The 14,193-nt window shown below is 44.5% G+C and overlaps 1 protein-coding gene across 16 annotated transcripts in view; it reads left to right on the top strand.

Annotated features, from left to right (window-relative positions):
• Window positions 1–688: 688 nt before the first annotated feature.
• KALRN (kalirin RhoGEF kinase) overlaps window positions 689–14,193 on the top strand; it is a 705,208-nt gene continuing 691,703 nt past the window's right edge. For 15 of the 16 annotated variants that reach the window (XM_025281358.3, XM_025281444.3, XM_025281111.3 and 12 more), the window contains exon 1: window positions 10,316–10,755. In XM_025281358.3, coding sequence (XP_025137143.1) covers window positions 10,683–10,755 — 73 coding nt within the window. In that variant the 5' untranslated portion in view covers window positions 10,316–10,682. Of the gene's footprint in view, window positions 714–10,315; window positions 10,756–14,193 lie in introns of those variants that run through there. The other variant, XM_025281073.3, reaches the window with a different exon arrangement.

Consider the following 14,193-nt stretch of genomic DNA (forward strand, 5'->3'; position numbering starts at 1 on the left):
CCTCTAGACTTTTTCTTCAGTGAGTGATGCCACCATTCTCTGTTATCTAGTGTCCAGCTGAGTCTTGAACTTCAGCTCACCACCAGTCTCTCTTTCCTGTCCACACCTGCTCCACTTCACATATAAACCATCAACACATGCTGCTGCATTTCCTCCTCGCTGACTTTCACAGATTTGTTTCCTTCCCACAGCCACACCCTCCTGGAGGTGCTTACTGCCTCCCTCCCCAATTATTTCTATGAACTCTGAACCTCTCTTGAGACAGGCTGGTTCCTGGGGCCTGGGATCCTTTGCTACAGTGCCTGCACCTGAATAAATGTCTCCTCAAGTGATAAAAGACACAGAAGCTATAAGGGACTAAAATTAATTGCAAACATGCGCAGTTGGGGCAAATTATGAACAATAATATACAGAAAGGCCAAAACCCAACTTCCACTTCTGAGGTGTCAGGAACAGGGAACTGCACATGACGCCTGCATACAGTATCACCAAGGGGTGGGCAGACCACCTAAGCCACCCCTCCTGCCAAACCCACTGAACTACCCCTACCCTCACCTCATAACCAGCTCGCCTTTCCCTCAGAGAACAAGCGAGGGCACCTGTTGCTTGTTTTTGCTCCCTCGTGCTGTAGGAGAGTCCCAATAAAAGCCTTGCCTGAATTCCTCAGCTGGCCTATTGTCAATTTCTGTTGATAAAAGACTCCAAGAACCCAGGTCAGTAATACTCTGGAGTCTTCTGGGCACATTACACTTCTTCGCCATTCTTCCATCTGTTCTTCTGTATCATTCTGTCCCCTTCCTCCTTAAATCTTCAAAGTGGGGTGAAGACAAGGGGCTGTCTGTCAAGTTATTTGAGAGTTTTTTCTAAATACTTGGACCTGAACATTTCTCCTCCTTCCTCCACCCTGAATTCTTAGGCACTGTGTGAAAAAATTTCCCCCAGGTCATGATTCTCTCTCTTTCCTCGTTGTAAAGAATCAACATTATGAAATTTTAAATATGTATATTTTATCAGTTCAGTTCAGTCGCTCAGTCGTGTCCAACTCTTTATGACCCCATGGACTGCAGTACGCCAGGCTTCCCTGTTCATCACCAACTCCCGGAGCTCACTCAAACTCATGTCCATTGAGTCGGTGCTGCCATCCAGCCATCTCATCCTCTATCGTCCCCTTCCCTCTCACCTTCAATCTTTCCCAGCATCAGGGTCTTTTCCAATGAGTCAGTTCTTCTCATCAGGTGGCCAGAGTATTGGCGTTTCAGCTTTGGCATCAGTCCTTCCAATGAATATTCAGGACTGATTTCCTTTGGGATGGACTTGTTAGATCTCCTTGCAGTCCAAGGTCTCTCAAGAGTCTTCTCCAACACCACAGTTCAAAAGCATCAATTCTTTGGTGCTCAGCTTTCTTTATGGTGCAACTCTTACATCCATATATGACTACTGTAAAAAACCATAGGTTTGACTAAACGGACCTTTATTGGCAAAGTAATGTCTCTGCCTTTTAATATGCTGTCTAGGTTGCTCATAGCTTTTCTTCCAAGGAGCAAGTGTCTTTTAATTTCATGGCTTCAGTCACCATCTGCAGTGATTTTGGAGCCCCCCAAAATAAAGTCTGACACTGTTTCCACTGTTTCCCCATCTATTTCCCATGAAGTGATGGGACCAAATGCCATGATCTTTGTTTTCTGAATGTTGAGCTTTAAGCCAACTTTTTCACTCTCCTCTTTCACCTTCATCAAGAGGCTTTTTAGTGCCTCTTCACTTTCTGCCATAAGGGTGGTGTCATCTGCATATCTGAGGTTATTGATATTTCTCCTGGCAATCTTGATTCCAGCTTGTGCTTCTTCCAGTCCAGCGTTTCTCATGATGTACTCTGCTTATAAGTTAAATAAGCAGGGTGACAATATACAGCCTTGACGTACTCCTTTGCCTATTTGGAACCAGTCTGTTGTTCCATGTCCAGTTCTAACTGTTGCTTCCTGACCTGCATATAGGTTTCTCAAGAGGCAGGTCAGGTGGTCTGGTATTCCCATCTGTTTCAGAATTTTCCACAGTTTATTGTGATCCACACAGTCAAAGGCTTTGGCATAGTCAATAAAGCAGAAATAGATGTTTTTCTGGAACTTTCTTGCTTTCTCCATGATCCAGCGGATGTTGGCAATTTGGTCTCTGGTTCCTCTGCCTTTTCTAAAACCAGCTTGAACATCAGGAAGTTCACGGTTCATGTATTGCTGAAGCCTGGCTTGGAGAATTTTGAGCATTACTTTACTAGCGTGTGAGATGAGTGCAATTGTGTGGTAGTTTGAGCATTTTTGGCATTGCCTTTCTTTGGGATTGGAATGAAAACCGACCTTTTCCAGTCCTGTGGCCACTGCTGAGTTTTCCAAATTTGCTGGCATATTGAGTGCAGCACTTTCACAGCATCAGCTTTCAGGATTTGGAATAGTTCAACTGGAATTCCATCACCTCCACTAGCTTTGTTTGTCGTGATGCTTTCTAAGGCCCACTTGACTTCACATTCCTGGATGTCTGGCTCTAGGTGAGTGATCACACCATCGTGATTATCTGGGTCATGAAGATCTTTTTTGTACAGTTCTTCTGTGTATTCTTGCCACCTCTTGATATCTTCTGCTTCTGTTAGGTCTATACCATTTCTGTCCTTTATCGAGCCCATATTTGCATGAAATGTTCCCTTGGTATCTCTAATTTTCTTGAGATCTCTAGTCTTTCCCATTCTGTTGTTTTCCTCTATTTCTTTGCATTGTTCGTTGAGGAAGGCTTTCTTATCTCTTCTTGCTATTCTTTGGAACTCTGCATTCAGATGTTTATATCTTTCCTTTTCTCCTTTGCTTTTTGCTTCTCTTCTTTTCACAGCTATTTGTAAGGCCTCCCCAGACAGCCATTTTGCTTTTTTGCATTTCTTTTCCATGGGGATGGTCTTGATCCCTGTCTCCTGTACAATGTCATGAACCTCAGTCCATAGTTCATCAGGCACTCTATCTATCAGATCTAGTCCCTTAAATCTATTTCTCACTTCCACTGTATAATATATAGATGTATGCTTTTATTTCTCTTGTGTAAATACCATGAATAACTGGGCCATATCACAGGGGCATGTTTATTTAAGGAACTGCCAAACTGTTTTCTAGAGTGGTTGTACAGTTTAACAGTCCCACCAGAAGTGAAGGGGAGTTCCAGTTTGTTCATATCTTTAGCAACACTTGATATGAACATCTTTTTATTTTAGATATTCTCATAGATTGTAGTGTCTCATTGTGATTTTAATTTCCCTAATAACTAAAGATATTGAATATCTTCTCAAGTGCTTATTTGCCATCCATATATCTGCTAAGGTGAGTGTTTATTCAAATCTGCCCAGTTTTTCAAAATTGGGTTGCTTATTTTCTTGTTTTGAGAGTTTGAGAATTCTTTATATAATCTGGATACGCCCTTCATCAGATATGTGACTCTCAAATATTTTCTCCCGATGGCTTGTCTTTTCATTTTCTTAACAATGTCTTTTGAAGAGTAGAACCTCTTAATTTTGATGATGTCAAGTTTATAATTTTTTTCCTTTTAAGGATTATGCTTTTGGCATCATAGCTAAGAAACTGACTACCAAAATCACAAAGATTTTCTTCAATGTCTACTAGAAATTTTATAGTTTTAGGTACACTTTAATGTCTATGATCCATCTTGAGTTAGTTTTTGTATATAGTTTGAAATATTGATCCAAATTATCTTTTTTTTTTTTTTTTTGGTATATGGATATTGTGATAGAATAAGGCACTTCCCCCAATGATGTCTACCTCCCAGGCTCAGAACCTGTGATTATATTATGTTACGTAGCAAATTACATGGGAGTTAAGGTTTCAGATGGAATTGTGGTTTCTAAAAGTAGGGAGCAACCTTAAAGTAGGGAGATTATCTTAGATTATTCTGAGTGGGCCCAGTATAATCACAAGGGCCCTTAAAAGTGCAAGGGGGAGGCTAAAGAGAGAACCAGAGAGATGGCAATGTGAAAAGCCCACAGGTGGATTTGAAGATGAAGGAGGAGGACAAAAGCCAAAAATGCAGCTGGCTTTTTGAAAAAAGCTGAAAAAAGCAAGGAGGCAGATTCTCTCCCAGAGCCTCCAGGAAGAACACAATCCCACTAACACCTTGATTTTAGCACAGTGAGACCCATATTAGACTTTTGACTTCCAAAACTGTAAGATAATAGAATTTGTATTGTTTTAAGCCACTAAGTTTGTGGCAATTGGTTATAGCAGTCATAGAAAACTAACTTATTTTCAGTTTTTCAAGCACCGTTTGTAAAGACTATCCTTTTTACACTGAATTCCCTTCGATCTTTGTTGCAAAGCAATCGACAGTACATGTGTGGGTCTGTTTCTGTGCTCTCTTCCATTGATTTGTCTGTCTTTACACGAGTGCTACATTGTCTTAATTACTGTAACTTTATAATGTCTTCAAATTGGGTAGTGTAAGTCCTCCAATTTTTCCCTCTTTTTCTTAGTTGTTTTGGATTTTTTTGTTTCTTCACATTGAATTGGCTTGTCAATATCTACAAAAAAACCTTCCAGAAACTTGATTGGGGTTGCATCAAATCTTATCATCAATCTGGAGAAAATTGATGTCTTAAGCATTTTGAGTCTTCTGATCATGACACAGTATCTCTCTCCTATTACTTAAGTCTTCTTTGGTTTCTTTCAGAATATATTGTAGTTTATACCACATGGGTCTTACATATCTTTTTATCAGATTTAGCCTTCATATTTCATATTTTTCCAAGCTAATATAAATAATGATGCTTTTAAACTTCTGTTCACAACCCTCATTGCTAGTGTATACAAATACAATTTATTTTTAAATATTGGTCTTACATCCTGGAATCTTGCTAAACACATTATTAGTTCTAGTGGCATTTGATGGATTTCATGGATTTTCTAAATAGGCAATTATGTTGTCTATGAATAAAGACAGTTTCACCTCTTCAATTTGGATGCCTTTAATTTCTTTTTCTTACTTTCTGTACTGGTTAGAACATCCAGTACAATGTTGAATAGGAGTGAGAGTGGATATTCTTGCTTATTTTGTTCTGATCTTTGGAGGAAGCATTTAGTCTTGTGCCATTTAGTATAATGTTTCTGTAGGTTTTTTTGTAGATGCCATTTATTAAGTTGAGGAAGTTCTTTCAATTCCTAGTTTGCTGAGAGTTTTGATCAGAAATAGATGTTGTTTTCTGTCAAACGCCTTTCCTGTATCTATTCAAATTATCATATGGCTTTTCTTTTTAGATACAGTATATGAATTTTCTAGCGCTGCCATAACAAAGTACCAAAATTTGGGTAGCTTAAAAGAACGTAAGTTTCTTTTGTCCCACTTCTGCAGGCCAGAAGTCTGAAATCAAGGTGTCAGCAGGGCCACGCTCCCTCTGAGATTCTGGGTAGAATCCTGAATCCTTCCTTGCCTCTGTCTACCTTCTGGTGGTGGCTGTCATTTCTCGGTGCTCCTTGGCTTGCGGCTGCATCATTCCAGTCTCTGCCTCTGTTGTCACATGGTGTTTTTCCTGTCTTCACATAGGTTTTCTCTTCTTATAAGGATACCAGTTATAATGGATAAGAGTCCACTTTAATGACCTTATCCAAACTGATTACATCTACAAGGAATTTATTTCAAAATAAGGTCACATTCACAGATACCTCAGATTAGGTATCCACTCTCACTTCAACATATCTTTTTTTTGGGGGGGGACACAATTCAATCCATAACATGTGGTAAATTACATTGATAGATTTTCAAATATTAAATAAATCTTGCTTCCTTGGTATAAACTGACCCTCTTGGTCCTGTTGTATTATTCTTTTTATATATTTACTAACATTTTTTATTTGACTTGCTAAAATTTTATTAAGAATTTTGCATCAGTGTTCATGCAGGATAGCAAACTATAGTTTTGTTTTTCTCTTATATGGTCCTTGTTTGATTTTGGCATCACAGTAATGCTGGTCTGATAGAATTGGTTGGGAAATACTCTCTTTTTTTCAAAATTTTCTGGAGAAGTGTGTATGGAATTGGTATTATTTCTTACTTAAATGTTTTATAGAATTCAACATTCAAGCTGTATGGGTCTTGAGTTTTCTTTGTGGGACACTTTTAAGCTACAAATTTAATTTCTTTGATATAAGGCTATTTAAGTTATCTACTTATTCATAAGGAGTTCATGATCTGAGCCACAGTCAGCTCCTGGTCTTGTTTTTGCTGACTGTATAGAGCTTCTCCATCTTTGGCTGCAAAGAATATAATCAATCTGATTTCGGTGTTGACCATCTGGTGATGTCCATGTGTAGACTCTTCTCTTGTGTTGTTGGAAGAGGGTGTTTGCTATGACCAGTGCATTTTCTTGGCAAAACTCTATTAGTCTTTGTCCTGCTTCATTCCGTATTCCAAGGCCAAATTTGCTTGTTACTCCAGGTGTTTCTTGACTTTCTACTTTTGCATTCCAGTCCCCTATAATGAAAAGGACATCTTTTTTGGGTGTTAGTTCTAAAAGGTCGCAGAAGAATTGATGCTTTTGAACTGTGGTGTTGGAGAAGACTCTTGAGAGTCCCTTGGACTGCAAGAAGATCCAACCAGTCCATTCTAAAGGAGATCAGCCTTGGGATTTTTTTGGAGGGAATGATGCTGAAGCTGAAACTCCAGTACTTTGGCCACCTCATGCGAAGAGCTGACTCATTGGAAAAGACTCTGATGCTGGGAGGGATTGGGGGCAGGAGGAGAAGGGAACGACAGAGGATGAGATGGCTGGATGGCATCACTGATTTAATGCACGTGAGTCTGAGTGAACTCCGGGAGTTCATGATGGACAGGGAGGCCTGGCATGTTGCGATTCATGGGGTCGCAAAGAGTTGGACACAACTGAGCAACTGAACTGAACTGACTTATTCATAAATGAAATTTTGTTCATGTCTTCCAAGGAATTTGTCCATTTTAAGTTGTCAAATTTGTTGGCATAAAATTGTGCATAATATTCCCTTATTGTTTTTTACCTATCTATAATCTATAGTGATATCACTTCTCTTGTGTCTGCTAATACTAATTTGAGTCTTATCTGTTTCCTTATTGCAGTCTGGTTAGAGGTTTATCAATTTTATTGATATTCTCAAAGAATTTTCTTTTAGTTTCACTGATTTTTCTCCTTGTTTTTCTGTTATATATTTAATTTTTTAATGCTCTAATCTTTTAAACTTTCTATTCTTCTGCTTTGGATTTCTTTTGCTCTTAAGGCAGAAGAGGAGATCAATGATTTGAGACTTTACAAAATAGGAATTTTAGTACTACAAATTTCCCTCTGTGTACTGTTTTAGCTCTGTTTCATAGATTTTTATATGATTTTTTTCATTTTTATTCAGTTAAAAATTCTTTCTAATATCTCCACTGAGTTATTAGTTGATCATGGGTTATTTAGAAGTATTTATTTAGTTTTCATATATGTGGTTTTTTTCATATATTTGTTATTAATTTTTAGCTTAATTCATTGTGTTCAGAGAATATTACATGCTTTAAAAAAAAAAACAACTGAGGTGTAATCTGCATGATGTTAATCTTCTTACATTTTTCAAAACTTGTTTTATGGCTTAGCATAGAGTTTATCTTGTGTGCTTAATACCTGTGTACTTGAAGAAAAATGTATATTTGCTGTTATTGAGTGGAGTATTCTATAAATGTCAGTTTATAGAATGTTGGTTGATAGCATTGATCAAGTCCTTCATATCCTTATTGATGATCTATTTCCTTATCAATTATTGAGCGAGATAGAGGTTAAAATCTCTGACTATACTTTTGAATTTGTCTGTTTCTCTCTGTTTTGTCCTATCAATTTTGCTTCATTTATTTTGAAATTTTCTTAGATGCAAAACATTTTAGGATTGTGTGTGCAGTTGATTAACTGAAATGTCCCTTTTTATCCCTAGTAACAGCTTTTGCTAGGAAATCTTTGTCTGATATTAATATAGCCATGAACATTTAAAACCTTAATAGAAATTGCCAAATTTCCTTTAAAAAAAAATATGTGTCATTTCATAAGTTTTTCCCCCATTCTGGTCCACATCTATTGAAAATTTGACATGAACTTTTCTCTAAACATGTTTCCTTTGAATTTGGGATGAGCTAATGCTCTTGCCTGGCTTCCCAGGTGGTGGTAGTGGTAAAGAACCCACCTGCCAATGCAGGGGACATAAGATACACAGCTTTGATCCCTGGGCTGGGAAGATCCCCTGGAGGAGGGCATGGCAACCCACTCCAGTATTCTTGCCAGGAAAATCCCATGGACAGAGGAGCCTGGCAGGCTACAGTCCATAGGGTCACAGAGAGTTGGACTCAACTGAAGTGACTTACACACATGCAATGCTCTTGCCAGGCCTCTGGTTCTCTGTCTGCACAATGGTGCCAGTTCACAGCAGCTCTGCCATCATGTGTATGTGTGGGAGTGCAGGCCAGAGTGTCAGCTTAGGGTAAAAGGGAAGGCAAAACTTAGAAAAGACAAAGGAGAAGTACTTTCATTGTCAGGGCAGGTGGTAAGTAAAGGGGCATCTGGTTGCTTTAAGGCAGTTCAAGCTATTTGGACCAGATGAATTAGATCTCATGGCAATGAACTTGTGATGTCAGAGTCTCTATTAATAATTTTTAAGAAATGGGGCCTGATAGATGTACCCAACATTGAAGACAGGCAACTGTACTTATTTTTTTTCAATGGTTGAAAAATAATTTTGTCATTCAGTAAGGAAAGTAAGGAGTACAGGGAACCAGAAAGAGTTCACTAAAAACGCATTTAAATCTATTTGCTGTTAAGAGTTAGCTGGTTGTAGATCTGGAGAGGTTCCAGGTGCTTTACCTGGAGAGAGATGGAACCAAGTAGGTTACCAGTGATGACAGATCTGGGAGATTCTGGCTGGTGGGTAGCAGTCCATCAGTTTTACACTATACTATCTGATTTTCCTATTAGGTGTGTTTTTAACACATTAGGTCAGGCCACAGCCTCTCCATCTGTCTGGATGAGGTAGCAACAACAGCCTCCAACACACCACATTAAGTACTCAGGTCTAAAGAGCCTCTGTTTTGTAAGCTTTGCAGTCACTAGGACTATAAACAGAATACTGGCTAATTATTGTTTAATTATTGCTTAAAAACCAATTGGCACAATACAATCACTGCATTAATTACCCCATACAGCATCTGCTTTCTTTTTTGAGGTCTTCCCCATTCCTCTCCTGTCCCTCTCCCCACTTTAATTGAAATTCAGCTTGCTGTAACACCTCCTTTCTCCTGGCCAACTGGATCTCTCCATTCACACGAGGGAGAAGAACAAAACAGAGAAGGCCCCGGGGATTAGGGAGTTTGACAGCTGTCCAAGAGGAGCGTTGAGACACTGGCCAAGTACCGAGGCAGGACAGAGACAAATGAGAGACAGAAGAGAGTCACGGAGGGAACGATAGGCAGGGGCACATCGCAAGAGAAATGAACTGGACAAAGGGTTACTGAGACAGGCAGAGATGTTTAAAGGGGCGCTGAAAAGGGGAGAAAGGAAGAGAAAAGCTTTAAAAAAAAAAAAAAGAGAGAGAGGAACTAAGAGTTGGTGAGGAAAATGCGAAAGGCTCAGGAGGTCAAGGAGACAGAAGGGAGCTTGTCGAGAAGAGAGGAGGAAAGTCCAGCCTCTAGAGACAGATCAGCCCATCTTGGGGGACAGGCAGCTTGAGGGGGGTCGCGGCTCATACACCTGAGAACGGGGTGGGGTTGAGGAGGCGGCCGCCGCCGGGCGGGAGTACGTACAGCGATAGGGGCGAGGCTGAGCACGCGGGGCTCAGGCGTCCGAGCCCCCTCGGCAAGCCCGGCGTGCGCCCGGCGGCCCCGGACTCGCCCGGCGGCCCCGCCCCCTCCCCGGCCGCCTCCTTCGCCAGGGCTTTTCCTGCGGGGCTCAGGAAGCCGGCCTAGCACAGCCGCGAACAATAGCTCGGGGCCCGGGCTTGGCTCCTTGGAGAGGCCGGCGCGGGGAGGCGGGGGGGAGGGAGGCATCCGCGCCGCCGGGGGCCCGCGGCGAACCCCGGCCCGGGCCGAAGCTTCAGTTGAGCTCGGCGCTGCCCTGGGCATTGTTGGCCGGGACTGAGGAGCGGGAGCCGGGGGAGGAGCTGCGAGGCGGCGGCGGCGGCGGAGGGAGCCAGAGGGGGAGCCAGAGAGCGTGCGAGGGAGGGAGGCTGAGAGCGTGCGGGCGATAGAGCGAGGGAGGGAGGAGGTAGAGAGACAGGGAGGGTGGGAGGGAGGAGGAAAAATAAAGAGGAGAGCCGAGCAGGGCTGAACAATAGAGACAGGCAGACGGGCGAGAAGGAGAGCCAGCTGCCGCTGCTGAGGGAGAGCGGGCGCCCAAGCAGCTCGGACCCCGGCCCGGGCAGACCGCAGGCGGCCAGCGCCCCCCGGGGAAGGGGGACCATGGGGGAGCCCGCGGCAGGCGCCCCCAGCCCGCCGTGCGCCTCCGCCTGAGGGAGCCTCGGCGTCCTCTGCCCCAGCCCAGCCGCCCCGGCCGGCCGCCCTCGAAGCCCGGTGTCCGCAGCCCAGCGCCCTCCGCCCACAGAGCAGCCCTCGGCCCCGGGCTTGGCCGCCCCCCGGCTTCCTGTGGACGCCCTCCCCCAGTCATGAACCCCCCGGAGGGGGCAGCGGAGGAAGGAGGAGCCGCCGACTCGGACGTGGACGCCTTTTTCCGGACAGGTAAGCTGGACAGGGCGCGGGGAGCTTGAGGGGGTGGGGCGGGTGGGGGGCTGCTGCCCTGGACGCGGCTTCTCGGACAAGTTTGGGGAACGAGACTGTTGCTGGGGCGGGCGTGTTGGGGGTGCTGTCCCTCTCGTCGTCCGGGCCGGAGTTGCCCAGATTCTTGTTGTTATGGCAGTGCTGGTTGCGTTTTGGATAGGGGTGGGGGCTGGGAGCTTGGCGCCCCTCGGCGTTCACCCCACTTGCGGGAGTCTGTGTGGGGAGGCGGGAGGCGGTCCCGGTGGGCCGCCTTCTCCCGGAGCGCGGGGATGGGGCGAGGTTGGATCACTTTGCAGCGCGCCGCTCTCGCTCCCGGCTCCCCTCGCCCCTCCCTCGCTCCCCCCTCCCCCTAGCGCCTGTCAGCCTGGCTCTGGCCGCCCCGCGCCCGCACCCCTGCTCCGGGCCAGGGGCCCCGGGCCCTGATATGCAAAGAGGGATCGGGAGTCGCGCAGGCTGCAGCCTGACAGTCAGGAGCGGGGCGGACGGTGGACCGCGGAGCCTGATGCGTGTGAGGAGCCGGGCGTCTCAGACTTCAGAGGCGGACTCGGCTGGGAGGGCGGTGGGCGCCTGGGACCTCGTCCTTGTTCTCCTCTTCTCCAGTGATGGGAACGCAGGAGCTTTTCATAAAAATCACTCATTCTGGACGTGTGAGTTAGCGTCCCCCTCATACACACCCACTGAATCTTTGCTTGCCTGTGGTATGTAGAGCTCCCCCGCCAGACCTGCTTTCACGGTTGTTCTTTGCCCCCGCCACCACCCAGTCCTGGGTCTGAGTCGCAGGTTCCTTGGCTGCACAGCCCCTTTCCCAGAGCAGATGCCGACCACTCTCCTCTCCCACCACCTGTGGCCCTGTTTCTCTGATAACCAGGGTTTCTCCATCTCCTCTTTACCTGTGGCTTCCACCAACTCGGTAGGTAGAGCTCCCCATCTTCCATATCTGGAACCATTTTGAATGGAATCTTTGTCCCAAAGAGTCCAGTAAGTTATGGGGACCCCCTCTTTCTGTAAATTGGATTAAAGCGCATGAATTGGTGGGGTCAAGGAGCAGGTTAGCTGTGGAGGCTCCGTGCACACCCATCTGTTTCCTAACCTCATTGCCCTGCCCTGGAGGTCATCTGAGGGGAAGGGGTGGGGTGCTTTGTTGCGGAGACCTGTGGCTTTAGAAGTCAAGAGTCGGTCGACCCATATGTTCATTTTCTAGTTGGTCTGAAGAGTAAAGAGATGGAGGACAGGAGCTGATGCCAGAGCCTGGAGAAAACAGAAAGAGCCCCTGTTATCCTACCCTGCTTCTCAGGGCTCAGCCTTGTCTCCTTGTCCTTTTACCCAGTCGTGGTTTCTAACATACACCGCCCCCCAGCGCCTCCCCCAGCCCCCTTACACTCACATTCTAAAAACGTGCCTGACCTGAGTTTATAACCTTAGTTTATAGTCTAGGAGAGAGATTAAGTCATATCTGGAAACATTCACCAGGATGTCTTCCCTGACTCCCCACCTTGCCCCACTCCTGCCTCTCATCTGGCACAAAAGTCTGCCTTTCCTTAGTTCTGGGGAAAACTCTTGAAGTATGAGCTTTCCTACCTTCCCTTTCTGGACCTACTTTTATCTTTTGGCACCCATTCCTCCTTCCCTTTTTCTACCATCCAAACACTAGTTCCTGTCCATTCTCTGTCCCAGGCACTTGGAGCAGATCTCAGTTTCTGGAGGCTTGCTAATTTCTGACAAATGAATTCACACAGTGTTAATGGTGTTAATGACCTATAATGGTCCAATGTGTTACTTTTCCCAGGGCCTTTCAAAATACAACATGGGGCTTACATTGTCTAGCTCTGGCTAAAATCACAGAGTAAATAACTGACTGGGGGCTGTCTCCTGTGGAATCCTGCTGGGGGTATTCTCTTTCCTCCTTGGGCAGCCTTATGGGGGTGGGGCGCGGGTGGCTAGGTTTGATGTGCTCTTCAAATCAGAGAAGGGTGAAATCTACAACAGATAAGGCTGAAAATGACTGACAATGTGTAACAAGTTGTAAGAGGGGAAGCAGGCTATCTGTGGTAGGGTCTAGGACCACCACCCATCTGAGTGGCCCTCTGTGCTCTGCTTTCTGATCTTACTCCCTTCCAATCTCTAGCCTGGGGATTCTTAAACCTGGAAAAGACCATATTTCTTAAGTGTCTCCTTTCTGATCCCCTAATCTTTATGGGATATAGTGCTCTACACCTGGTAGGTTGGACAGATTATAAATTTATTTAGTCGAAGCACTGAGAAAGCTTCAAGCACATTTTCAAAGTCCCTGGGGCCAGGGTTACCCCCTACTTTCTGGTGGAAAATTTTGCTCACACAAAGACCAGACTGGCAATTGCTTTGTCAAAATTCTGGCATACTCTGCCTCTAATTAGGCATGTTTCAGCTAATTCTGTCATTTTGGTTCCTTGTCCTCTTCTGATTATTTTGGTACTTAAGTTCTTTTGATCATGGATTAAGCTACATTTTCTAAATCCTATATCCGTACATATACATGGATAGATAGACACACAGAGAGAAGCACACACACCCCACACCCCAGTCTTACAGACTGGTGTATTCTGTACTGTCTTTCTGGGAACTCTTTGACCCAAGCCTGGGAAAGTATGTCACAATAATTTTATTGATCATGGTTATGAGGCAGAGGAGGGGAAATATAGAAACTCAGAATTGGGAACAGAAAACCAACAAGGACTTTTCAGCTCCTACTAAGGAACCTTCTGCTGTCCAGGGTGCTGTGGGATAGAAACATTCAACGTGGTCTCTCTCCTCCAAGAGCTTTTAAAAGAAGATTACAATTACTGCTCAATTAGAGATTAATTAACTGCTGAACATTATGGTACTCTAAGATAAAAAGTTGGCAGAACTACAGAGGAGAGGGACTGAGGGTACCCTATGAAGGAGAGATGGAGGGTAGGAGGAGAATCATGGACAAAATCTCAGGGAGGTTGAGGCATTGACATTGAGGATGCTGGGAAGATGGATCAGAAAGTGTAGGGAATGGAGGAATGGGAAACAGAGTTTGTTAAGTAGGACAAGACCAGATAGGGAGAGTCTTGGAAGCCCAAGAGAGAGGAGATTGGATTTGATTCAAGATTGGTAGGGAGTCATTTTAGGTTCTTGATCAAGGGCACATCCTGAAGAAGGTGATATTTGGAAAGGTTTATCTGGGGGGTCATATGATAGAGTTGATAAGAGAGAGAAAGAATCCAAATGCAAAAGTGACCCAGAACTGAGGGAGAAGGGCATGGCTGGGTTAGTGGCAGAAAGAATGGGGACTCAGGGACCACTTGGAGAAAAAGGCATTGTCAAAGGCATAAATATGGGAATTTATTGACAAACTTGTTGTAGGAGGGAAAGAAAATTAAGTCCGCAAGAAAA

This window comes from Bubalus bubalis, chromosome 1 (genome assembly GCF_019923935.1).
Source record: "Bubalus bubalis isolate 160015118507 breed Murrah chromosome 1, NDDB_SH_1, whole genome shotgun sequence".
Taxonomy (NCBI): Eukaryota; Metazoa; Chordata; class Mammalia; order Artiodactyla; family Bovidae; genus Bubalus; species Bubalus bubalis.